General features: G+C 42.7%; 1 protein-coding gene across 2 annotated transcripts in view; it reads left to right on the top strand.

The window, feature by feature from the left end:
• Positions 1-441: 441 nt before the first annotated feature.
• LOC133411345 (ephrin type-A receptor 4-like) overlaps positions 442-26,533 on the top strand; it is a 35,421-nt gene continuing 9,329 nt past the window's right edge. The window contains exons 1-11 of one of the 2 annotated variants that reach the window (XM_061693616.1): positions 442-694; positions 2,287-2,354; positions 5,788-5,985; positions 6,730-6,840; positions 7,229-7,583; positions 18,809-18,964; positions 20,490-20,996; positions 22,615-22,739; positions 22,854-23,013; positions 23,107-23,218; positions 25,413-25,471. In XM_061693616.1, the coding sequence (XP_061549600.1) occupies positions 538-694; positions 2,287-2,354; positions 5,788-5,985; positions 6,730-6,840; positions 7,229-7,583; positions 18,809-18,964; positions 20,490-20,996; positions 22,615-22,739; positions 22,854-23,013; positions 23,107-23,218; positions 25,413-25,471 (2,008 nt within the window). In that variant the 5' untranslated portion in view covers positions 442-537. The remainder of the gene's footprint in view (positions 695-2,286; positions 2,355-5,787; positions 5,986-6,729; positions 6,841-7,228; positions 7,584-18,808; positions 18,965-20,489; positions 20,997-22,614; positions 22,740-22,853; positions 23,014-23,106; positions 23,219-25,412; positions 25,472-26,533) is intronic. The other variant, XM_061693617.1, reaches the window with a different exon arrangement.

The following is a 26,533-nucleotide window of genomic DNA, read 5'->3' on the forward strand; positions in this document are numbered from 1 at the left end:
AAGCTTCATCGTCTGATTTTTATTTTTATTTTATTTTTGTGTGTGTGTGTGTGTGCCGTTTTAGCGGTTTTTATCCATGAAAAGCCGCATAAAAAATAAAGGACGTGTAAGAAATAGGGCGAATTAAATATTTATCTTGGATTTTTTTATTTTTTTTCAGCTTGGAGGTTTTTAGGGTTGTAAACTAAATATAGAGCGAGGGAAAACATTGATAGATTTTTACCCATTTACATATAGATTACCATACAAATAAGGACCTTTTTTTAACATGGCTTTTTCTTTTCATTTTTCAAACTAAAATGCATGATGATTCCTTATAGTGTTTGCTTATAGTGCATGCATATTATTTGGCTCGTGCAGTTTGAATGGCCACAAGGCGAAGCACGCGAGTGTGAGACCGCCCCACTACCCCGTGCATCCAACTCACTCCCACCACACACGCACCACACACACACATACACACACACACACACACACAGACACACACACGCACACAAACCCTTGGCTTCTTCATTAACACACACTTTTCCCACCGGGATGGATCTTCCGCAGCCAGCGCGCACAGCCAGCGGCCAACACGCACGCTTCCCCCCGTCACACATGGCTGCGCATGTAGGCCGAACATTCACGGCGTTTATGTGGATAATAGCTACAGTTTCAAGTTCCAGGACGAGGATTTATCCGGCCAATGAAGGTAAGGAGTCCGTGGGACTGGAACTGTCTTTGCGCGGAGAGACTCGGCTGCGTGCGCTCTGTGTGCGCCCTTGGATGGTTCGGGTTTAAAAGTTGACGTATTGGGACATGTCCTCCTTGCTTCCTTGCGTGGTGACGCATCTCTTAAGCACTTTGAAATTTGTCATGTAAATGGATTTTTGTCTTAAATTGTTTTACACGAAGCAACTATAGCTAATGTAACCTCTAGTTTGAAATGATCAATTATTTAAAGCACATGGACCGACGTTTTGGGACCTTTTATTCCAACAATCAATCTGGGATTCGTTTAGATGTCAGCAAATCTGTTTTTTGTTTTATCTTATCAAGACATTTTGGGGCGTTTTATGGTACCAATGTTTGCAATTGCTTGGCCTCCTCAAAAAGGTGCATTGAGCATGCCACCTTTTTGTGCACGGTCCACAGACGCAGGGTGAGGTGGGTTTGGTCCGGAAGAACTTGACTCAACCCCATCAACCATCTCTGGGATGAACAAGAACAGAAATGCTGAGCCATGCAGGCCCTCACTCATGCCCAATATCAGTGACCTCTGACCTTACACACTCCAACTTGTAGAAAGTCTTCCCACAAGTGTGGTTATAATTTTAAATGTTGCCTCTGTTCTCAGCCAGGTGTCCCAATACTTATGCATATAAGTTTGAGTTATTTCTCCGTGCAGTGGAGCCTTGAGATACAAGTGACTCGACTTGTGAATTATTATTTTTTTCGATAGGAGCCATCGTTTATCCTTGATTTGCGAGCAAATATTTGAGATATGAACAATGTACGGTGGCAGTGAAATCAACTCACTTGACCACAAGCAGCAATTTGGCAGATAGTGAGCAATTCTTCAAAAAAAGAGGCTTCCAGTTGTTTAATGCCATTACCAGTTGGAGTACACTGTCAAACTAAACATGAGAATTACATGTTATTTAGATCAACCACACAGCTTCGCTGCGGGAAAGTCCTCTTAGCTTAATGCCAAAAAACAGTGCAAAGCGCCATAGACGGGCTAAGATCAATGTGGCGGTGTTATAACGCAACAGGCAATGCATATTTGAACATAAACTGTGCATCAATACATAATACAAAAATACTCAAAAGCATATATTCTTTATCCTCTGTGATAAATGACGAATATTACTACAGCTCACTTAGAGTAATTGTGAAAATCTTCTTCGTTTGTGTCTGCATGACTGTGTTATACTGCTCCCGGTGGCCAAGTCACACACAGCAGAAGGAGCCGCAATGAATTAATCATGATGCACCAACAGTTTAATTCATTTCCATTCATTTCAAAGAGTAAAGATGATTTGAGTACAAGTGTTTTGAGTTACAAGCGTGTTCACAGAATGAATTAAATCTCAAATATTTGAATTATATAATTACATTGAAATTTAAATCCACATTAGAAGCTGAAACATACTGTTGATGCTTCCTGTTAATTCCCACATTTGTTTCTGATTTAGTGGATGCACAAGTATTTGGCAAAACAACGACTATTTTTTTGTTTTCTTTTGCACCGATCAACTTTTTTTAATTGAAGCATTGTTGACTGTGTATGTGTCATTTTAGTGACCCTGCTGGATACCAGGACAGTGCCAGGAGAGCTGAAATGGGAAGCGAGTCCCTCAGAAGGAGGGGTGAGTGGGAGCTCTCGATTTTTCTTTTTCATTTTTTATCAGATGCACTGTAGACAACCTGCTGTCTTTTTGGATAAGGCGCACAGACATGCAATCACGAGGTCTGGAAACTTTAAATATTCCTCCCGCAGATTTGAAAATGAGCTGTCCACCCAGCCTGAGTGCTAATACGGGCTAGTTGGCATTGTGTTTGGCACACGATGTGGCATAAAGCAGCCTGCTGGTGGGTGTCATTTCTTTAGACATTTTTTAACTGCTGTGTATTAGCCGGAATTAATCGTTAAAAAAAATCTAAAAGTTCTCTACTTTCACTGTGCACTCACTCTCACCCCGTTGTTGGTTTAAGAGTTATTGGTGAACTTGACACCAGATTCTTGGCTCTCTATACGTTCATTCTCTCACAGACCACTTGATTGACGGGGTCCTGGTCCGCACACACCAAGCTTTTGATTACAGGCGCCACCCTACCCCCTCGCTCCCCCTCACCCCTTCTGACACTTTTTGCATCTTCTTGCTTCACATCCACATCACAGGGGATCTCTTTGCAGGGGCAAAGCTGTTTTTTTCCCCTTGGCAGCTGTGATTTTCATTCAGCTAACAAAGAGTCTAAATGAGTGGAGACGCGGTGGTATCGCACCTCATTTTTCTTTACAGCCCGGCCTCCGAACACCCACACATAAAAACACGCACGCCACACGAGAAGCATGCTCATGCCCTTCTTCATACACGCACACGCTTGCGTTGCACATTAATCCTCTGAAGCATGGCCCGGTCATCAAATTTTCATCTCTTGAAACTCAACTATTTATTGGACCTTTTGACGAGAACAAGTACAACACATCTAAATGGGCTTTTTTGGGGGGGGCTGATAATATAGTGAACAGCAAATGTTTTTGGTTATGATATACAGAAACCAATCTATCACATAATACACACAGTGTTGAATCAGGAATTTTTTTTTTTTATTTATTCATAAACATGTTACTTCACATAGACCACAAACACACCGACACAATGGAATCCAATACAGTGAGTGTAGGCCAGAAAATTGGTATCGTATGTGTACTTAATATGTTTGTCTGAATTGTCGTGTCTTGTTTTTTTGGGTTTCTTGGGCAGGTGGGCTAGTGGTTAATGTCAAAGTTCTGAGGTTCAAGGTTGGAATCTTGGCTCTGGCCTTCGTGACTGGAGTTTGTATGTTCTCCACGTGCTTGAGCGGGTTTTCTGCAGATAATCCACCTTCCTCTCCCATTCCAAAAACATCCAAGTTAGGTTAATTGAAAACCCTAAATTGTCCGTTGGTGTCAATGTGGTCAGGTCCAAATCCGGGTGCCCCCTAAAAATTGGGAAACCATTTGGGCACCCGTGGCCCAATGGTTAAGCGCCTACCACTGTGCGGGACCTAGGTTCAAGACCCCGACCGGACCATCCGCCAACATAACCCGGACTCACGGCTGTGGTGTCCTTGAGCAAGACACTGATACCCCGAACCGCTTCAGCTGCCCCCTGCTCCAGTGTGTTCCGCTAACAAGTGTGTGTGTTCACTGTGATGGGTAAAATGCAGAGGACAAATTTCGTGTGCATCCATGCATGTTCATGACAATAAAGGTGATTTTTCTTCTTCTTCTTTTTTCCATGGCAGTGACGTAACTGGCCAGAGGAGTTATGTTATAGTGGAGGGTTCCATGAATGTAGACCTGAGCTAACATCTTGTTCTTCAGGCCAAAAACAACAACGTCGAGACTGAATCAACAGTACCTCTGTTGGCTTCAGTGCCACTTTTCTAAAGTGTAATTACTGTATATTCTGTAGTATTTGTGTGTTGGAAATTGGCCTTTAAGGGGCGTGGCCTAGTGAATGAGTCGGATTGGCGTGTGAGTGTCGAGGCGGGAATTGTGGCCTACAGCAACTCCTTGCGAGTGTTCACATTTCTTACTTGCCTGTCTGACTGTTTGTCCCAGCCAGTAAACGGCTGAAAGTGCATCGGCTCCTGTGGCTCTCCTTGCCCACATGCAGGGGCATTACATTACCTTAATTGCAGATTTTGTTTTTTCAAATGTCAGATGGCTCACAAATTGGGACACTCATATGTCAAGGTACCACTGTACTTTGGTCCATAGTGGTCATTGATCAAGCCACTCACTCTGGTCTTAAGTCAAGTCCTTACAGACCGACCTACAGGCACCCTATCATACTAACAAACTGTGCCGATACTGTAATTGAGAGGTCCATAAGTATGTCATATAGTTATGCATTCAACTGTGTCATTTGGTAGAATGACCCCACCCAACACACGCAATGTCCAATCATCAATTCACTAATAGATGTGTGGCACTAAAGGCCGTTATTAGTTAAGTGACAAGATCAGCCCTGATGGCATATCGATGAAAGTTCATTGCACACATGTTCACACGCACACAACCATTTCCCATTCCGGCCTTCCCACCAGCACACACGCTCATTCCGTCATTCACGCACACTCCCCTCCCGTTGTCCCTCATTGGACATGGCACATTTAAGTTTGTGTGTCTCTCAGTTGTAGGGAGAGACCAGATTATTATTCAGCGGCAATAAAAAGCCAATTTGGAGTTGGGAGGCTTGGGGGTCATTTGGCGGGGGGGTCACAGTACAAGGCAAGTGGCTGCTTCTATTGAGATGGATGGTGCAGTGAAGGCTGAGCCTGCTTCACTTGCATGGAAATGTGATTGTAAAAAAAAAAAAAAAAAAAAAAAAAAAAAACCTTGAGTGGTAACAAATGGGATACCGCAGCAGAATGGTGATGCAACAATGAATGGCTGCCGTCAATTAACCTTGCAGCATGTGAAATGTGCAGAGGTTATCGATTCTCTCTATGTCTTGGGCTTTTGTCTGCTAGGACCAAAACCAATAGTTAACTTTTTTTATTTGACTGTCAATTAGTTTTTGTATGCAGATTAGTATGTATTTATGCAAGTAGAGTTCAATAAGTACAATAGACCATATAATATTACATTAAATGTTTTGTTAAAATTACTTTAATGAATTTTCCAATTGTGCACTATTGTAAAATACTTTGTCAAACTATTTATTTCAACGCTTTTTGGGAGATGGTGTCTGAAATTGCAGAACAAAAGACAATTTCATGCTCATGAGGTTTATTTTTAACCACATTTTATTGATTTTCTCCTGGGTTTTATTTTCTGGCAGCGCCATTTCAAAGCATCCACACTTGGCAGCATTTGAGTTTTGAGATTAAATGCACTGACTAATAACAACTTTAGTAGTTTAGGATATACTTCTTCAATTTGGAGGCGGTGCTGCAGGACTTTACTTTCGAAGAAGTATATTTTAATTTGACACTATTATTTATTATTTATTTTAACTTTGTTATTCTTATTTTATTCTTCATCTAACATCCTCAGAGACTCATGTGTGTGTGTATATGAATTTGCAGTGGGAAGAAGTGAGTATCATGGATGAGAAGAACATCCCCATCAGGACGTACCAGGTGTGTAACGTCTTACAACCCAATCAGAACAACTGGCTGAGGACGGACTGGATCCCCAGGTCCGGAGCTCAGCGGGTTTATGTGGAGGTCAAGTTTACACTGAGAGACTGCAACAGCCTGCCTGGGGTCACCGGCACCTGCAAGGTATGAGGTCTCAGAATAATTGCAAAAATATTGTTTCATTGTCATCTTCAAATAATTACGTGGATAATAATTACAGTGTTTCCCCCGGTATCTCACAGTCCGTCATTCGCGCCCCCGCTTTATGGCAGATTTTAAGCGATTGTTTTTTTCTGTACTTTTGTCGTAACGTGGACCCCTGCTATCCGCGGGGAACAGGCACCGCGAATAGTGAAAATCGGTGAATAATTGACACTCTCTTCCAAAAACATAAGCAAGGGATTCACAGGGTTTCTGTGAATAACGGAGAATAAGTTAAGTTAAAAGAAAAAGGCCGAACTGCAAATACACGAGGGTCCACTGTAGACTCGTTGGCATGACTTAACAATCTGACCAGGCCCTGCCTCTTCAAGCCACTTACATATATCTAACACAGACAGTATAATACATACAGTATTTTGTATATGTTTTATGCCTGTATTTAGTGTGTTTTCGAAGATGTTTGTTTAAAGCATGTGGGAAGGGTAAAACTATCCCCCCCAAAATTGTACACTGTCTCTCTATATCCTGAATTTTCATCCATTACGGATGGATTTGGATACTATACCCAACGATAGATGCAAGCATGTATGGGATTTCTTCAGATATTTATTATATTTTACGACAGCTGGATTTCTCAGTTGGGCTCATTATCATATAAAGAGGGGAATTGAGCAGCGGCAGAGATAAATAGATGTCTCTCTTCTTTAAATCCCTTTTGTCTTGCAGGAGACGTTCAATCTGTACTACCACGAGTCCAACGAAGACAGGGAGAACTTCATCAAAGAGAGCAGTTTCATTAAGGTGGACACCGTGGCGGCAGACGAGAGCTTCACTCAGGTAACGAGCGACATCTTCATCCTGCCGCCTCCGCTCACCTTAATTCGCTCTTATCTCAAAGAAAACCCTCCTGAGGCACTTAGCTGTAATGTTTTTATTTGCGGTACAACCACTTTTATCTTAGCCGGACCATGCAGGAATATTTCTTCGTCCTTGCTAATTACCTCTCTTATGTTTTCATTAGTATTTGATTATTTGTTAGTAAGCGGGATTACAGGATACTGTGCCACTGATTTCCATGAACTTCCATTAAATGACTCACCTTTGGCTCAGGATAGAGATGTACTGTAGGTGTTTGCTTTTTTTAATCAAAAAGACAAAAACAAATGCAAAAGTTGTGAATAGCAGCAGCAGCAGCAATGTGTAAATCCTCTTTCCGTGTGTCTAGGTGGACGTTGGAGACCGCATCATGAAACTCAACACTGAGGTGCGGGACGTGAAGGTGACGAACAGGAAGGGCTTCTACTTGGCCTTCCAGGATGTTGGGGCCTGCATCGCCTTAGTGTCGGTGCGGGTTTTCTTCAAAACCTGCCCCCTGACTATTCGTAACCTGGCAACCTTCCCGGACACGGTGACAGGGGCTGACACTTCGTCCTTAGTGGAGGTCAGGGGTTCCTGTGTCGACCAATCAGAGGAGAAAGAAGAGCCAAAAATGTACTGCGGGGCTGATGGAGAGTGGCTGGTTCCCATTGGTGGATGTCTTTGTAACCCCGGATACGAAGAAAAGGGCAGTTCATGTAAAGGTAAGCAGCTTGTTTGTTGTTATTATTATGGTCTGACTCATCCTAGTGACAGTGGTTTAGTAGCAAACATGGGGCATTAATTCAGCTGTTCTTTACACAGTAAACTGAGGTGAAAGCTGGCAAGTACATTGGTGAATAAGTCTGTTATCTATAGCTGAACCACTAAGAACAGCAATGAACATTCCACTCTGCTTTCTCCAACTTGGATTAAACAACATATTTGAGCAGAGGTCGCCAAAATAGGCACATTCTGTACTAAGTAGAGGCACATACAGGACACATATTTAATTCAAATGCTAACTTTAGCCTAGCATGAAAAGTGTAAACCGCGAGCTTGGCACCATGATGGCGTAATTAACACAATCAATCCATGTTAACAAAACATACAGTATGTTGCTGACATGACCAACACATGGTTCTCCACATACTGTATCTCCCCATAACATTTGATTTTAACACACAAAGAAGATGTATAATTAAACATTTTATATTAACTGTGCAAACACATGGCAACGCTTCTTTTCCCATCCATGACGAGATGTTGTGGTGGAAACAGTTTTCCAGCTGTACTGTCATATTTAGTGCACAAACATGGCAACAAATCTTACCATAAGCCTGGTGAGATGAAATTAATTAGATCGGATTTCGTCCTTTGATTTTAACACTATTTTAAATAAATTGGCTAGCAAACCAACAGTTTCCCTGCTGTAGCGTCATAGTCATTGCAGAAACATAGCAGCAAATATTTTCTACATTTCCAAATGAATCATAAGGCATAAGGAGAATGTGAATTTAGCAAATAATTGTGAACATGTTGCCATGGGTTTTGTTTTTGAAAAGAATATGCTGTCATTTTATTTATCCTCGCAATCAGCTATTTCCCAAACTTAGGACAAGAAACGAAAGCAGGTCATGAATATTGCATCACTAACTGTTGGAACACAATTTCTTGGCAAAAGTATTTTCTGTTTTACTATTTTCTAGTTTACTGTTGAATCCATGGCACTTGTTAGTTTTTTACGCTGTATGTCAATGTTATGTCAATATACATGTATATTTAATAGGTCTTTAATGGGTCACTTGAGGAAGAATTAAAGTACATTTATAACGTCTCGAGCTGAAATAGTTTGGTAAATGGTGTTCCATTTCCTGCACACTAGAAGTTGTTAGGTCTCATTGTGAATCGCCATCTGGACAAAAATTGCTTGGAAAAAAAACGCCTTTCTGTCACTTGGAAGTGTGGTCCGAACTTTACAGTAGCAAATATGCAAGCTGTTCACACCTCTCACCAACATACTCGAGGCGTGGATGACGTGGAAGGGAACGGCGTGGCGGTGAGGGACAACACGAACGTGCATGTTTGTGTGCATGAAGCATTTAACAAAAGTCTTATGTGGAGACATTGATACAACATGGTGTCGCTCCTCTTAGTCACTCCCACCCAGATGGACAGAGACCGGTAGGGGGACATGGGGGAGCCTCTCACTGATCTGCTCCGTCCATTTTTATTTATGGAGCCTATCCCAGAAGGCTAATTGTATAACAAACAGAGCCATAATTCAAAGTTTAAGAGAAGAGAGAAAGAGTAAGAGAAAAACAAGGACATTTCAGAATGGTGCCAGTTGGCAATACATGGACTGGAAAACTGCGTTCTTTTATTTTCCCTCTCTTCTCAATAAGATGAGCTGTTGCCAAATTTCTCTGTGTGACAAATGTTCTTAAAGACCTTCACCCCGCTTATCCTGTTTGTTTCCACTGAAAGGAGGGAGGAGGTTTGCAGGGTGGATCCTGAGGTCTGAAAGATGTTTCTCCTCTACAAGATTTAGGGGAGACCCTTGACTCTGTTGAACCTGGAGCAGATGTGAAGTGCCATCTATCTGTCGGCCGCGCTCTCTCTTCCTGCCTCTCCTCTCGCCGCCTGTCAGCTAGCTGGCCAGCCTCAGCTCGCCTGGCTGGAAATCCATCAAAGTGCGTGTGAATAGCAAATGCCGCCGCAGTGAAGTCTGACCCCGCAGCGTCGGACGGGTACCTTCTCCCATTTTAAGTTTGCAGTGGTGCGGAGAGGGAACGAGGGGAGGGGACACTGGAGAGGAGATTTAGACATTCTCTTTTCCCACCCGTCGTCAAGGTCAAAAGGTTTCTGGATTTTTTTCACTCTCACGCCTGCGTTTTGTCAGTGAGGAGACAGGCTAAAAGACACCTGCTTCTTCAAGTGGACTTCTAGCAGAGCGTGTTGTGGCACACATATCCGCAAGTTCTTTCACAGCCTGCAAGTAGCTTTGTCTGAGCAAATTGAACTGGAGTGCATAGTGGTTTGTTTTGTAATTTTCCCATTGATATAATACGCAATTTAACTGAGCGCCAACTTCTAAAAAACTGTTTGACATTTTGTTGACACTACAATTCTGTTTTGAAAATGCAAAGTGGAGCAAAAGACACTATTATTGTTTGTGGGGAGATCAAACCTTTTCCACCAAAAGATGCAGTTTGTTATTCTTCACATTTATTATGAAACATTCTAAAATCACTCCATTGTATGTCAAGACACGTTCGGCTTTATGCTGCAGGCCATTATTTTGTGTTTCACATCACAGCCATTATTCTTCAAATGATTGCGCTTGCCTTGTCAGAGCACCACCACTCAGTATTGAATGTAAGAATAACAATTTTATGGCTACAAAAAAAAAAAGAAGTTTAAAAAAAACTTTCTGAATACAGCATCTCTTGTCAGATGACTGGGATGTTAAAATGCTAAAGGAACTATATGCTGTATCCATAAGACCCTATTGTAGCTAATTTGAACTGATGGATTTCAAAAGGTGAATATGAGAAAAGAGATTAACATTTCAGATCTTATTTATCTGGATCTGATACATAACTTTGAAGATAGCACATTTGTTTGACTCAACCCATGCTTCATGTAAGCTAAAGTACTGGCTCATGTGACTGACAGGTGTGCTTTGTTGCCCCGGTGTGTTTAGTGTCCAACCTAACATTGATTATTCCAACAATAAATAGCGCTAAATGTCTAAATGTCTATAAGATAAATTTTAGATTTGGGCTTTGCCTGGTTAGAGGTGAGATAAGATGGGAAATCAATCTGAGCCATTACACAAACATTGGCCATAGCCAATATAATCATTCGGATTGGACATGCCCTGAAGAAGAAACCATTGGTGTACCAAGTAACATGTTGAATAGGTTGATCAAGGCTCGAAAATCTACAGAAAGATTTTGTATGTCAATTTAAAGAAATATGTGGCCAACCTAATTAGGAGATCCTTTGTCTTGCTGGACGATAATGACCCAAAACAAATAAGGAGTCCATCGGAGGAAAGAAGTGGAAGGTTTTAGACTGACCGAGTCAATCTCCAGACTCAAGCCTTGTCGAGCCCGCATTTTCCCTACTAAAGATATTGAAGGCACTAACCCTCAAACAAGCGATGACTGAAAAGAGGCTGCAACAAAAGCCTGGAAAAGCATCACAAAAGAAGAGTGCAAGTTGGATGCATGTAGGCGACACGGTGACCGACTGGTTAGAGCGTCAGCCTCACAGTTCTGAGGACCCGGGTTCAATCCCCGGCCCCGCCTGTGTGGAGTTTGCATGTTCTCCCCGTGCTTGTGTGGGTTTTCTCCGGGCACTCCGGTTTCCTCCCACATCCCAAAAAAACATGCATTTATTGGAGACTCTAAAATTGCCCGTAGGCATGATTGTGAGTGCGAATGGTTGTTTGTTTCTATGTGCCCTGCGATTGGCTGGCAACCAGTTCAGGGTGTCCCCCGGCTCCTGCCCGATGACGGCTGGGATAGGCTCCAGCACGCCCGCGACCGTAGTGAGGAGAAGCGGCTCGGAAAATGGATGGATGGATGGATGGATGCATCTAAATATTAAATAAGTCATTCTAATATAAATAAGTCTTATTATTCATCAATTTAAAATCTATTTGCTCCAATTGATGGAAATGTATCTGTGTGTATTATTGCATACTGTATATTATCTTCAGGTCAATTTGACAATATTCTCAGCCAACGTTCCTACTGACACCCGAAGCAAACCAAGAGCTATGGTGTATTAACCAGGGTTGGATACTTGATGGAATGTATACTCTGCTACTTGTACTATGCATACGATTTTTATGCTAACCCAACTAGCAGTTCCAAACCTTCTATTCCCAGACTAGTTCTGATTACTGAAACAAGAGGAGACTCAGCCAGTTCGGTGAAATGCTAAATGCTTGTTTTCACTATTGAATCAGAGTGACATGGATAATAAGAGAAGCTGTGGAAAGGAAGAAGGGATTAGATGTTGAATGGTGAGATAGGGATATTGAAAAAGGGCCAGTGACAGCAGAAGGCAGAGCTGCCCCTCCCCCGCCAGAGGGGGTCGTCATCGGGTGCAAAGGAGACGAGTAGAGAAACACAAGAGGGCAGGAACTCCCCCTCTTTTTTTTACACCCCCAGTTAAGACTGAGGTCATGACTGAGCCCGATGAAGACGTCAAACACTCGTGACTGACAGCCGTGCACACAATCCCAAACAGGCAGAGTGCAGGGTCACGACCGAGGGAGATGAAGTCGTCAAAAGTTTGACAGCTGCGATCCGTCTGGAAAGATCGGAAACGAGGGCGGAGAGACGCGAGGCGAGCGCAAGAGAAACAACAGGGAGAATTTGAAATGGGAATAGCTGGAGAATGAAAGCGGAGCCTCCTGCTTTTTGTCTCACTCTGATGTCCCGTCCCCCTCCTCCTTGCTTTTGGCTTTCTGATGCTGCCCGGGGCCGCTCACTGCCTGGGAGGCTTGGAATGCCTCTTTGTGTACAGTCTCTGCTTTCCCAATCCCCACCATCGAGACAGATTTCATGCTTGTGCTTCTTTCCAGCGCACCTGCAGTGTCTCATCAGTAGAGAGAAAATGGAGTGAGACGACAGAAAGACAGACAGAAAAAAAGAGGCTGTGTGAAAGAGGCTTCCAGCAAAGTAGCCGCATCACTACGCCATAGCAGAAGCGAAAATAAGCCGTCTTTCACTTTTTACACAGAACCCAGTGGCAGTTTGCTTTCACACAGTGACACAGCATCCCCAAATCAGACTAGAATTAGATATGTGACTACGCTTGTCAGATAGCGATATTGCTTTCAACACAACCGTGCTGGACAAGTGTGAAAATGTACAGCCCTGTCCTGGCATTGCGACATTCCCTCTGCTAAAAGCCAGATCTTCCATTGCGGATCTGACACACCTATTTTGTGGGATTTGTGCAGGCTCGTGGAAAAAGGGCTTGAGAGAGCAGATGAGCCAAAGAATGCTGTATTGAGAGTTCCCCTTTAATTATTGTATTACATTTTGGCCACAAAATGGTTTTGGATTGCTGATTTGGTGTCTGGAACACTGCCCAGCGATGCCTACAGAAGTGTGTGTGTGTGTGTGTGTGTGTGTTTGTGTCTGTAGGAGGAGAAGAGTGTGTATTTAGTGTATATGTGTGGGCATACTGTATGGTAGGTGCCAAAGTTGGGAAAGAGACCAGAATGGCACAAGTGATTGTTAATGCAGGGAGGGGGGTGTAAGAGTTTGCATTCCTACACCACAATCAAATGCGTGTGTTCTCGTGCCCCTCTCTCAAGGCCTCTTTATACCCTCGCGCTGCTGCCGACAGCGCCCGCATTGCATCACGTGACCGACGCATAGGGCCGCGCGGCCCCTGCGCGGCACTTGACGCGCACAACGGCACAAATTATCGCCGCGGAGATCATATCTCGTGATTGTTCCGTTTTAGTGTCATGCTGTGATGACTCAGCTTTCCCCTTGGTTCCACATACGACCTACGCCGCTGCCTTCTTGAGGGATTTTGCAGTATAATTAAACGTATCATCTTGTCATCTAGGTCCATTTTGTTCTAGCTGACACTGTTCCACGGTCGCCATTGTTGTTGCTTTGTTCCTTGTTCCGGAAAGGAAAGTAAAAACGGCCACCGGAAATGGCCATAAAATGCAGAGGCAACTCCACCCTGTGGTGTCCTAGCCAACACCAGCCGTAGCGACACCCCCGACTTGGAGGAGAACTGCAGGACATTTCCAAAACAGCACGCGTGGGTTGCGCTCAGGGATAAAGGCAAACTGCGCGCGGGGTCGCCGCAGTGACGTCAGCGCGGTCGCCGCCCGAGTATAGAGAAGCATTTCAGGTTAACGTAGAGGAGCTTTACCAGCCCCACCGGTCAGGCCTTCTGTAGCCCTCTGGCATCGGAACAAGCTGCACTCTCTCTGTCTCTCATTATCCTTTCTTTCTCTTTCCCAACTCCCTGATCCACGGTCATGGGGGGTGGCGGGTGCTACTGGAGGGTTGATCTTTGTGTGACAGAGAGGAGGGAGTCTAGGGTTTGCGGGGTCTTTGTTGTAGAGCCCCCCTTTCACATGCTAATGTTCGCACTGTTGGCTTTGGGCAGCACATGTATTTTGCTTTAAACTACCAGCTTTTAAATTTAGCCAACTTACTCTGGCATGATCACCAAGGGTTGTAGAAGTCACATTTTCAGGCTCTTACTTAAATGAAGGCGCACAGTATACGGAAATTATAAGAATCACATCCTTCCTCCTACATTCTGTAGGTTGTAATTAACAGGGCATGACCCCTGTGATGAGCAGTGACCCTCCTTCTCAAGTGAGGGTCTATCAGTGCGTCCATCCATCCATCAATCTGTCCCTCCCACCTCTCATCCATCCATCACACAGACAGGTGTCAGACAGGGAACAGCGTGAGCTACTTCCTGCACCTAAACCGTCCGCTGGGTGGGGACAAGAGTTTGTTGACAGATGATATGGGTTCAATCGAAGCACACACACACACACACACACACACACATGCTTTCACGCATACAGTGCGCCGAAAAGGCCCTTAGTCAGATTTACAACGAGCAACATTTGCATTTTAGAAGGATGAAGAATGCATATGTAAATGTCGACAATGCTGATAGTAATCAAAGGGCACCTTCTCCTACTTGTCTTCATCCCTACGTCCCTCCCCCGCTTTTTGTCTTTCTCCTCACTTTTTTTTTTGTTTTTATCTTGAAAATCTTTGCTTCGTTCTATATTTTCTCAGCGCAAGGTGCCTCAGTCTGTAGACAGCATTGTTCCACCACTTGTCCCAAGCATGTGATGACTGTTTCGCTCATGTGTATCTGGAATACATGAGGAATGCATTTACGTCAAACCTTTGCATCTACTGTATATAAACACTAGAGAAAAGTAAAAATGCTGCGTTGTAGACCCCATGGCCTCTGTATGTACTATACACAAAACAATCATGTTCCAATAGAAAGTTTTCCCATAACATCACTCACCTTACGCTTATTGAGCGTTTGAATAGACAAATTTGATAGCCAAATTCAAAAAATTGTGTATTACTGGTCAGTGTTTGGCTGCAAAAATACATGTGGGAGGGATGAGGTCTCATTTTACTGTTTACCGGCACCAATTTTGAAACTGGGCGAGAAGACAAAACGTTTGTCAATGAAAAGATGGAGATTGACCATATACCTCGTCCATTCATCCATGTTTGTTCTGAGCACGTCATTGAAGGTTAGCCTTAACACTTAGCAACTTCAGAAAACACGTTACATACTGTTCATACAGTAATCTTTCACTATATCACGGTCCGCTTGTTGCGGATTCAGTGCATTGCATGAAAACAAATATAAAACCTGTTGTTTTGTTTTTTTCCAAGTTCCCTGCAGGGATACACTTATCGGCTTTGAAGATCATTTGTAGTGGTACATTACTTGGACAAACGCCATGGGCCCACACCTCCTTATCAATCAGTAAGAGGTTGGGCTGCTAGACCCTTTAGTTGACCCCTGATTACTTTTCTGGAACAAATGTTCTTCTGGATTAATGGACAAAAAAATCCACAGACACACTCCAAAGTCAGTCTTCCAAGTGTGAGAGCTTTTATGCTGGAGCAGCAACCTGAATATCTTCTTCTATTTTAAACCAGGTGTCAATCATCTGTTTAGGTTGTTTCTCTACAGCAGTTTTTTAAGGTGTCTCATATATATTTTGTGTACGCTCTCAAGTGTTAAGGGTACAAAAGCAGATCCTAGTGATAAGCCCCAATAGGCCTAATGGAACAATGATGTACTTTGTGTTGATACTACATCAGTTCAGCATGCGGGTTGTACACTCACTCTCAGGAGCATAAAGGTTCACATTGGGTTAATGAAATCCACATGAGCACTACCCCCCCCCACATACACACACTCCAACACTTTGAAATTGCCGCAAAGGTCACAAAAAAGCCAACAGACAACAGGGAGAAAGGGAGACATGAGAGGACGCTGAAGGAAGTTTACGGTTTCAAATGCATTTCTTTCTTTCTTGTCCTCCCTCATTCTGTCTGACCTCAGTGCTAGAGAAAGGGATGTGTGATTGGAAATAGACAAAGACGCTGCGCTGCCCCCCCGGCGGAGCCTCGTTGAGTCCTGTAATCAACCCTCAAATCCTCGGCAGCTCCGAAACTTTCCTCGTCTGTTCACCCATTTCTTTTCCTCATTGTGCTGTTTACTTGCTCGCGCTGTATTTTATCTTTATTGTTTTATTGGATTTATGTTAATGAATTTACAGAACAGCTTTGCGTGCGGGCTCGTTTACATTGGCATTCATATAAGCTATAAAAGCTGGCTTCCTCGTTGTCTGGTGCACGTTCATATCCACTTTTGAGTTCTCAGCGATTCAAGGCATGATAAAAGGAGGTCGTGTAGGAAATCTGCAGGAAGTGAATAAGGAGGTTGTGAAAAGTCTGAAAGGGAGGGCAAGCCAGTGTGTGAAAGGGTAAATCCATGGAGGCTCACACAGATGGGACAGGATGGTCGGTGTGAGTCAAGACTTCCTCGCTCTCATCCACTCACGAGTGTCATAAAGCACACGCGCACACCCGCACACATTCTTCCTTCATCTCTTCCCTCTACCACTGGGATGTCTCCATCTCTGGAGTTGTGAGATGGTTGAGCACCAGGAAAGATGAATATGATGTGATGATGAAAAAGGTGAATGATTGCAATGGAGAGAAATTGAGGATTTTCCCTCAGGAATTCAAAAGAGAATCAAATTGTCCCTTGCGCTCCAATCTCATTGGCTTCACCAGTGGATGTGAAGATGGATAATTATGCTCTCATTTACTGCATTGTTGCCCTGTCAATGCACAAACCCCTCAGTGCACAGCAGGGATAGACCCTCCCCTCTTTATGCATTTCTTCTCTCCTGTAAATGTCACTTATGCTTGTGTGGGTTGTCAGTCTTGCATTTGAGGCTTAATGCATTTCATTGGAGTGTTCACTGAAAGTCAAAATGTCGCTCGTTGTTATCTTTAGAAAACTCTCTCGAGGTTGTCTTTAAGCGTCAGTTGTGCAAAGACTTTTCCTGCTGTCAATTATCTTATTGTCTGGCCTTTCTGACTGGTCAATATGGAAGACAAAGGGAACTGTATGACGGGTCAAGGGTCACTTGGCCTGAGTCACTCGTGATTATATTGCTTGCAGGGTGGGCTGTCATTGCTCCACCAGGCTTATAAAGACACACAAGCGATATATTACAGGTGTCGTGTGGAGATGTCCTCTCAAGGGCAAAGACAAACCGAACCAAGAAGCGGTAAACAAGGCCGACTGTTGCGTTACTTCACATCTGTCTTTGTCATCCGAAGGTTTCTCCTGAATAGTGCATAAATCACTATTTTCTATGGCATTAAAGGGAATAGACTATTTCTACACCCCTTTCACACATCAATAAGAAATGTTATACCATATTGCTAACAAAATTAGGATGGATAAAATGAAGCATGTCCACGCTTTACTTCCTCTTCTGACTTCATGAGAGATTATTGTTTTATGGAACAATCCTTTTTTGATTTTAAATACAAATCTGATTTTCTTCTTGCGCAAATGTTGAGAGACAAAAGACCTACTGTTCTACAAATTCTATTTAGTGTGGATCTCTCAGCCACACAGATACGAATTAGAAAAGTGGTTCCACTCCACGACCCAAACCTCCAAAAATACATCTATGAATTTTGTATTTCCATAACATCTATACAAGGTGTGTCAGAAAAGTTCCAGGACTGGTGTCGCAAAAGATACATTCTAGATTTAAACTTTTGCCCTTCAATTGTGGGCTAGATGACCAACCGAGAAGACACAATAGTTCTGGCAGGACAACGTGCCTGCTCACAATGCCCTGAGCATCTGACACTTCCTGGCCAAGAAGAACATGGCAATGCTAGAGCTACCTCCCTATTCATCCAACCTGGCTACGTGTGGGGACCCGTTTGGAAGGCATGGACGGCATCAATATGACGGCGCTGCGGAGGATCCTGGAAGAATTCTTCCAGGTGTGCATCAAGGCGTGACAGAGAAGACTGGGAAAGTGCTTTAGACTCCAGGGGGATTACTCCTAATAGAAAATCGTGTCGTTTCTAGTTTGGATTTGAAATATATTTTGTTGTGACACCAGTCCTGAAACTTTTCAGATGCACCTTGTTCACATAAATTATTAATAAACATCACATAACAGATGAGGCTTTACTCCAACAAACATGAATCAGTGGCCAAGAAACACTGTGCCTGGATGTCAATTAGCAAAACAAATTACTGTACATAATTTTATTTTGGCTGAAAGGCTTATGTACTCTAATGTACCCCATAACGCTATATTTGGCCTCCAAGATTACTTGTGTACTGGTATTTTCCCATGTCAAAGTTTCACAGGTAAAAAAAGAGTGCCCTTTCGAAGCGACTTAGTGTTTTATAAATATTCTTTAAACCCCTCTTCTAAAAACCATTTGCTGTGTTTATGTTTTCATGCTTCCAGAGTGAGCAAGTAGCTCGCCGGCGGTCTTCTCTCTCTGCTTGATTTAGCTGGCGCATTGCTGTCTTTCCTCAAGTATTAACAGCTTTACTGATGATCAGTGATGATTAGCTCCAGGAAACTGCTGGCACATCAGTGCTGCTTCAGTTTGGGATGCAAGCAAAATGCTACACTGGTCGCCAAAGCCTCCACAGTACCAATTACATTTTTACCTGTGTAATTTGGTCATTAACTTTTATTTGTTCTCTGGATTGTTTTTGTAACAGAGACATCCTGTAATTCAAAAACGTGTGAATGGATTTGAACTTTGGTATGACCCAAGGACAAATCGATTTCCATTAGATTAGGATGTGACTTGTGTTTGTCTGTGTCTCTCTGCAGCGTGTTCTGCTGGATTCTATAAGTCCTGGTCATCTGATGCAGGATGCTCAAAGTGTCCTCCACACAGTTACTCACTTCGAGAAGGGGCAACGGTTTGTGACTGCCATTCCGGATACTTCCGAGCAGACAGCGACCCTCCCTCCATGGCTTGTTCCCGTAAGAACACACATTGGTCCACTTGTTGCATTAATGGAAAACATGCCGAGACAATGCCTTGTCTTTGTAACTCAGACAACATGTTTCTTGCCAAGAGAAGCAAACTCAATGCATCCTCTCCTCCTCCCTCAGACCCAACAGAGGCAGACACGCACTTGTCTAAATGGCACTCTTGTTTCGTGATCCTATTACTTATGACTGAACCACCATTCACATCCTGTTAGGCAGCTCGAACTCTGACGTGAATAAATGTTCTCTTTCTCCTTGTCTGCTTATCTAAGCCTCTCACTGAAGTCCTGTGTTGGAGACCTGAGTCGTAAAACTTAATTATGCCTACATGGAGCATGTGGTCTTCTTGGCTTGAGAGAAAAACATGACAACTGTTGTTCAGGAAAACACTTAAACTCAAAAAATGTCAGCCCATCAAAAAAAAAAAACATCCGAACAGAATGAATTTTAGCGTTCTAGAGAACACCTATCCTCTCATTTATCCAACATCCATTACTAATGTAAACAAATAATATAAAAACAAACTCCATCTGTTCTGGAACACGCTCAAATTTGTAAACATTTTCCCATAATGATGGAAATACATATATACATATATGTTTGAACCTGGCGGCACGGTGGCCGACTGGTTAGAGCGTCAGCCTCACAGTTCTGAGGACCCGGGTTCATTCCCCGTCCCCGCCTATGTGGAGTTTGCATGTTCTCCCCGTGCCTGCGTGGGTTTTCTCCGGGCACTCCGGTTTCCTCCCACATCCCAAAAACATGCATTAATTGGAGACTCTAAATTGCCCATAGGCATGAATGTGAGTGCAAAAGGTTGTTTGTTTCTATGTGCCCTGCGATTGGCTGGCAACCAGTTCAGGGTGTACCCCGCCTCCTGCCCGATGACAGCTGGGATCGGCTCCAGCGCGCCTGCGACCCTAGTGAGGAGAAGCGGCTCAGAAAATGGATGGATGGATGTTTGAACCTTTATTACCTGTCAGAAGATATTTTAATAAACATGTATATTTTAACATCCATTCATTCATACAAGTGTACAAATAAGTCGTATAGTTAGAGCTGTAGTAGACACTCAACTTTACAAATGTGAAGGTGATTTGTGTCACAGAGGCACCTCGGGCATCTCATTTCTTAATTATCCCACAGGTATAAAAAGAAATCAAACACTTTTGTAGTGAACCACAACCAATAAAACACTCAACCTTAATGTTTATAACAAGTGACAATACATATGGTGGCACTGGAGTCTGACTGCTTTGAATGTGAGTCTTTGTGTATATTCTTCTTTTATGTTCTTTGTTCTCTCTTGGTTGTTGTGGCTGGTATTTGTTTTGAAAAGTATCAGAAAAAGACAATCTTTCTCTGATCTTGCAATATATTGGCGTCTTGAGTGACATAATAGACAGCAGTTGCAAACCCAAAGTTTTAACCACTTTGTTTTTTTCGAATTGTACAACCTTAGGAGCGTTCAACTTGCATGTAAAACGTTTATTTTGTCATTTCTCCTCTTCATCAGAGCCTCCATCAGCTCCACAGCAGCTGATTTCAGTAGTGAACGAGACCTCTGTAGTTCTGGAGTGGAGCCCTCCACGCCGGCTGGGAGGTCGAAGCGACATCAGCTACAGCCTGGAGTGTCTCGTTTGTCAAACCGGGGGCTACACTCAGACAGATGATAAACTCATCCCCAGGAATTTTAGCGTTTCCCAGCCTGATGCTCAGCACAGCGGCCAGGACATGCAGTCAGACCAAGGGATTGTGGGACCTGAAGTCCAGATGGGGAAAAGCGTCTATCAGAGAGATCCGGCCAGAGTGCCCTCAGGCTCTCAGCTGTGCCAACCTTGCAGCTCAGACGTGCTCTTCTCTCCAGATCAGACTGGCCTGAGGGGCACGCGGGTGGTGGTGAGCGAGCTCAGAGCCCACACTCACTATACGTTCATCGTACAAGCACGCAACGGGGTCTCCCAGCGAGGTTCTGCTGGGGCCTCCCAGAGTGTGTCTGTCTCCGTCACCACCAATCAAGCTGGTAAGAACTGTTTGATTGTCACAAATGTGTGAGATTTTTGATAATTGCGAGATCAAAAAATGAGTTCCAGTGCAGCCCTCCAGATAGACTTTCCCTGGCTTTCTCTGTGTTGACGCTTGCTCTAGAAGTTGGGTGTTGTGGTTTTTTTCAGTGGTGGTAGTAGCAGGCCTTCTGCTATCTTTGTCACGAACAGATTCTGTTTTGAAAGACTTGGCATGGATAGCATAAATTGTACTACATATTTGAGCAGTGTTTTGGCCATAAAACTTCTCAAACTGGCGTTGAGTTGCAGTCTGGGACAGAAAACTTATTGACAGGCGACAATTTTGCAACACTGCTCCAACGTCAATTGGACAAGGGAATGATATGCCTACAAAAACTGTAACGCCTAAGCTGGTAGCCTCGCATCTAACCAAATGATTTCTAAAACGAACATAGAAAAAAAAGGAAGTCTATACATTTGTCCTTCGCCATATTGTGCTTCACTTTTTGCGGCTTCACTGGTTCACAAATTGTTGTCGTGCATTTTTTTAATTTTATATTGAAGATTTCTTGCCATATCACGGGATTTTGCTGTGATTATTTTTCCGCATGCACTGCTAAAAAAATGCAAACAGTTGCCTCGCATTCTCTCAAAGAGAAACTTGCTTTAGCGTAATCTCACCATCATTGTTGCCATAGTTATTACGCTGTCCTCCTACGCTAAACAACGGCTGAATTAATGATAGGGGTCTTCTCAAGCAGATGTCAGAAAGCATTCTGGGAAATGTTCATCAATGACTTAAATTCTAATAGAGAACGCTGCATACACACTAACGTCACATACAAAGCTAAATAGTTACAGGAAGCCATAAGAAGTCATATAAGAATGACTTCTTCCTTGTGTTCTTTGTTAACCACTTAAAAAAAGCCATCCAGATCAGATTTTATGGTGTGTTTCATTATAGTTGTAAGGGTGTTTGCCAAGACTCTGTGGCGTTTCCCACACATGCCCTCCATTAGTGTTCTTGCTCCAAGTCTCAACTGTCTTGGCTTTCAGACTGTGCGTTGGCATTTTGAAAAGTGGCACACCTGCTCAGTTGGAGGTGCCCCGGGGAAATAAGTTAGCTGGGAGTGCACAACATGAGCGTGTGGCTGGGATGTGTCAAGTCCAACCTGCATAGCCATATGGCGCCACGTCATGACTCACAGCTGAAGGGAGCCGTGGAAAATGGAGCGATGGGGAGCTATAGAGTGAACGAAGTGTTTTGCCCCACTGGAATAGGACAGAATAAGATTTAGGTTAGCTCTCTTGAGCACTGGGTCAATGGAATTATGGAGAAAGGTTCACCTACATTACTTATACAGTAAAATATAATTTAATTGCACTGTTCACAATATTAGCTATACCTACACAGTTGAATGAGAGCCACCACAGTGGTTGTATTTTAAGTCTTCTTCTCTTATGCTACAAACAAACAGCGAGTGCAGCGGGCCCAAGACAACAAGTCAGACTTGTTGCCCAAGACTTGTAAAGACAACAATTGTTTTGTATCTCATTAGATTGCGTCAGTGTACTTAATGATTGTTATTTCACAAAGTCATGCTGTTATGATTTAGATCTCTCGGTGTCTTTCAGCTCCCTCTCCAGTGTCATCCGTTCAAGCTACTGATGTCACCAGGCATACTTTGTCATTGTCATGGCAACAGCCCGATCAACCCAACGGGGTCATCCTGGAATATGAGGTCAAGTTCTATGAGAAGGTGAGCATCCGGCAGGTTAATGGACCCCTGACAGTTGTCTGGAACGCCAATATTTTGTTAGCTGGACTTTTTGTCAGGCATTCAAAGGAAGCCGCTTTTGTCCGATCTAATCAGGATCAGAGGGAGAGGTCCTACCGCATAATGAGGACCTTCTCTCGAAGCGTGGAAGTCACGGGACTCAACCCGCTCACCGTCTACGTGTTTCACGTGCGGGCTCGCACCGCCGCCGGATACGGAGAGTTCAGCACTCCGTTTGAATTTGGCACTAATTCAGGTACAGAAACAACAACTTTTGTCAGTTTTGGTGCATCACAGCTATGTTTTTAGTGAGGAATATTGAATTAGCCTACGTGTTGTTCCACGTTAGATCCCTTCCCTCTGATTGGAGAAGGCGTCAATTCTGCCTTCCTGTTGCTGTCCGTGAGCGGGGTGGGAATTCTGTTGCTTATATCTGCAGCCATTTTCATCTTTAGTCGCAGGTACACACACACACACACACGCACAAGCCAAAACATCCTACAGTATATACAATGAGATGCCGTAGCTAGAGCCAAGAGATTAATTGCTGCTGTTGCTTCAAGTGATGCTGTCAAAGTGGAAGCATATACACTTATCTCACCTTTCAGACATCCCCATTTCATTTAAAAAAAAAGTTAAGATTTTCCACTGAACTTCATATTCAAGGTATTCAGTAGATTTTGCACCGTTAAAAATGGATATTGGTCAAGTTCCCACACTTTTATTTATTTATTTTTTTAAATGTAAATTAAGTGCAAGCAGACAATGTATATGCAAACAGCAAAATATGTGAGCTTGCTGACAGGGTGGACATTTTTGGATAATGTTAGCTTTTAATGAGCACATGGTGGACCTTCCCTTAACATTTAGCTTGTACTACTTAACAACTATATTTCAAATCAAGGTTTTTATATCTATTGATATTTACCCATAACAGAGCGGACAAGTTAAGCTTGACAACATCCAACTACACACATATGATGAAAATTACAAAACATTAGTATAAATATTTATCCTGCAACAATCCACTGTTTCAGCCTTGATTAAAAAAAGAAAAAAAGAAAAGACAAAATGCTAGTCGTACTGTCACTGAAAACGTCCGAGGGTTTCTTAAAGGGGCAGTTACCCCATAATGACATGGTGGACAGCAATTTCAAGAACACACACAAGATTATAAAAAGTGAAAGTAATACAAAAAGTATAAGTAGCGTAAGTATAGTATAAAATGAAAGAAACACATTTTAACAGACTTGTCATCGTAATGATATGTGTGCAGATGTTTGGCCACTTATTTTTATGAAAAGCCAAACATCTGACCTCAGAGTTTGATAATCTGCTACATTTTCATGATTACTGACTGAGTGATTGTGATGAGAACAGCAAAGCCACTTTATCGTGATATTGACCCATGTGTATTATTCCAATATGCATTGGTGTAGAGATGTACTACATCATACCGGGTGGTGTTTGTAATATTTTGGCTACCGTAGTTCAGCACCATGAGAAGGGCAGAATATTAGAAACAGCTCTTTTTATGATGCAATGCAAAAAAAAATAAAAATTCCAGACGCTCCTCTTCTATCTATCTATCTATCTATCTATCTATCTATCTATCTATCTATCTATCTATCTATCTATCTATCTATCTATCTATCTATCTATCTATCTATCTATCTATCTATCTATCTATCTATCTATCTATCGATCTCTTTGACAGTCAATCAAAAATCTGCACTATTACCCCTGCCAAGGAGAATGGCTTTAATTGTTCTGTGTGTTTTTGGATTATTGACCTGATTGCCACAAAAGGTGTGTCAGGGTTCATGGAAGAACCATTCCTTCATTTCATCTGAATTATGTATCTATAATTATAACTGTAAAAATTGAAAACCAAAAACTCGTATTTTCCTTTTGAAGGGTGGATTTTTGAATCAGCGCTTGCATCAGCTCTCATTAGGTGGTGCAGGTGTGCCCCGTGTAGTGCCCATTGAGTGTATACTTAATGCATAATGCATTTGCCTTAAACAGCGCTACTATTATTGAGCGACGCCCACGGTACCAATGCTATTGTGCAGCTAAATAAGGTGTGTGTGTGTGTGTGTGTGTGTGTGTGTGTGTTACCTGCAGTTTTTTAAAGGGGATTAGAGTGGAAACAGCGATAATCCCTTTGTCCCTGACTTGTCATCACTGTCTCCATTTCTTTGTATGTGTATGTGTGTGCGTGTGTGCGCGTGTGTGTGCGTGTGTGTGTGTGTGTGTGTGCGTGTGTGTGTGTGTTAGCTTCCGCTCTCGCTCATACATACACACACGTCCACACAAAGCTGTAGCAGGTGCCCACAGATGCACATTAAACACACCTGTTCCTGTTCATCCACAAAGGTTTTTTTGGACACTTTCTTTGTTTAGTGGAAAACACCTTTTATCTCAGTCTACCTGATGTCAACCCCCTTCCTCCCCGTTCTCCTCCTCCTCTTTCCCCTATTTCCCCAAACGCTTTCATGTGCTCACGCCTGCATCCTTTCGGCTCTCTCTTGTCATTGTCATCACTTTCCCGGAAAAAAAAAATGTGAACGTGTCAAGGCTAACACGCAAGAAGGACAATGTTGTTTTCATTGTACTGTATGTGTGCTAAATATAACTATCGTTTGTGATCAGGAGGAGCAAATACAGTGAAACCAAGCAAGATTCAGAGGAGGAGAAACATCTTAATCCAGGTAGACTTCACACGCAAATACACAAATTGATGCTATGCCCAACTTCAAATGGTTATCCGAGCAAGACATTTACATAACATGTAGCTGTTACAAAACTTTCCTCACTCATTGTCCTCAGCATCCCTTCTAGGGTTGCAAAATTCTGTGAATTTTCAAAGATGGAAACTTTCCGCGGGAGTTAACAAGAATTTATCGGAATACACGAAACTAAAAAGCAAAAAATAATAATATTGGTTCTAAATAGGAAACTTAAATATATTTGGAGAAAATATATTTGAGCATAATCCTGACTAAAACAAACAGATTTCTTGCAAGTACAGTGGTACGTTCACTTACAAGTGGCCCAATTTACTGGTTCTTTGCGTTACGAGACGCGGCTGAGCTGGAGCCTAACCCGGCTGACTTTGGGCGAGAGGCCAGGTACATCATGGACAGGTTGCCAGTCAATGCGTCACATGCGCGGATCCGTAACGAAGTACTGACCCCATGAGGGAAAATACAATCACCACAGTCTTTTCTATATAATTCTAATTTATTGAGATGCATCTGTATATGCCATTTATCCATTGCTAACGCTAAAATGTGTATCCAGCAAAAACTCAATAAAGCTCTGCTTACCTTTTGACTTTGGAATACAGTGTTACCATGAATTACGAACGCCTCAACGTGCGTGTTTTTTTTTATTTGCGAGCTATCGTTTGTTCATTTAAAAAAATGTTTTTTTTTTTCTTTTTGTTATGTGTCTAAATTTAAGGTACAAGCATGCGTCAGATATGCCACTGCCCAAGTTAAGAGAAAAAAAATTGGAGCAATTTAAATACTGCAATCCGCTCGCATGTAAACAAAGAAAGCCATCTACTTTGAATGGATGTCTACTGATGACAAAACAAAATATTTATGTTAATGTTTATGTTTGAATGTGATACCTTTCCATTAACTTACTCTCAATTCCCATAAATTCCCATGAAAAGTTTTCATTTTGGACCACAGTAATGCCTTGTTTATCGCAGGGGTTAGGTTCCGGACCACCCATATTCAGAATGTGAAATCTGCGAAGTAGCG

This window comes from Phycodurus eques, chromosome 13, assembly GCF_024500275.1.
Source record: "Phycodurus eques isolate BA_2022a chromosome 13, UOR_Pequ_1.1, whole genome shotgun sequence".
NCBI lineage: Eukaryota > Metazoa > Chordata > Actinopteri > Syngnathiformes > Syngnathidae > Phycodurus > Phycodurus eques.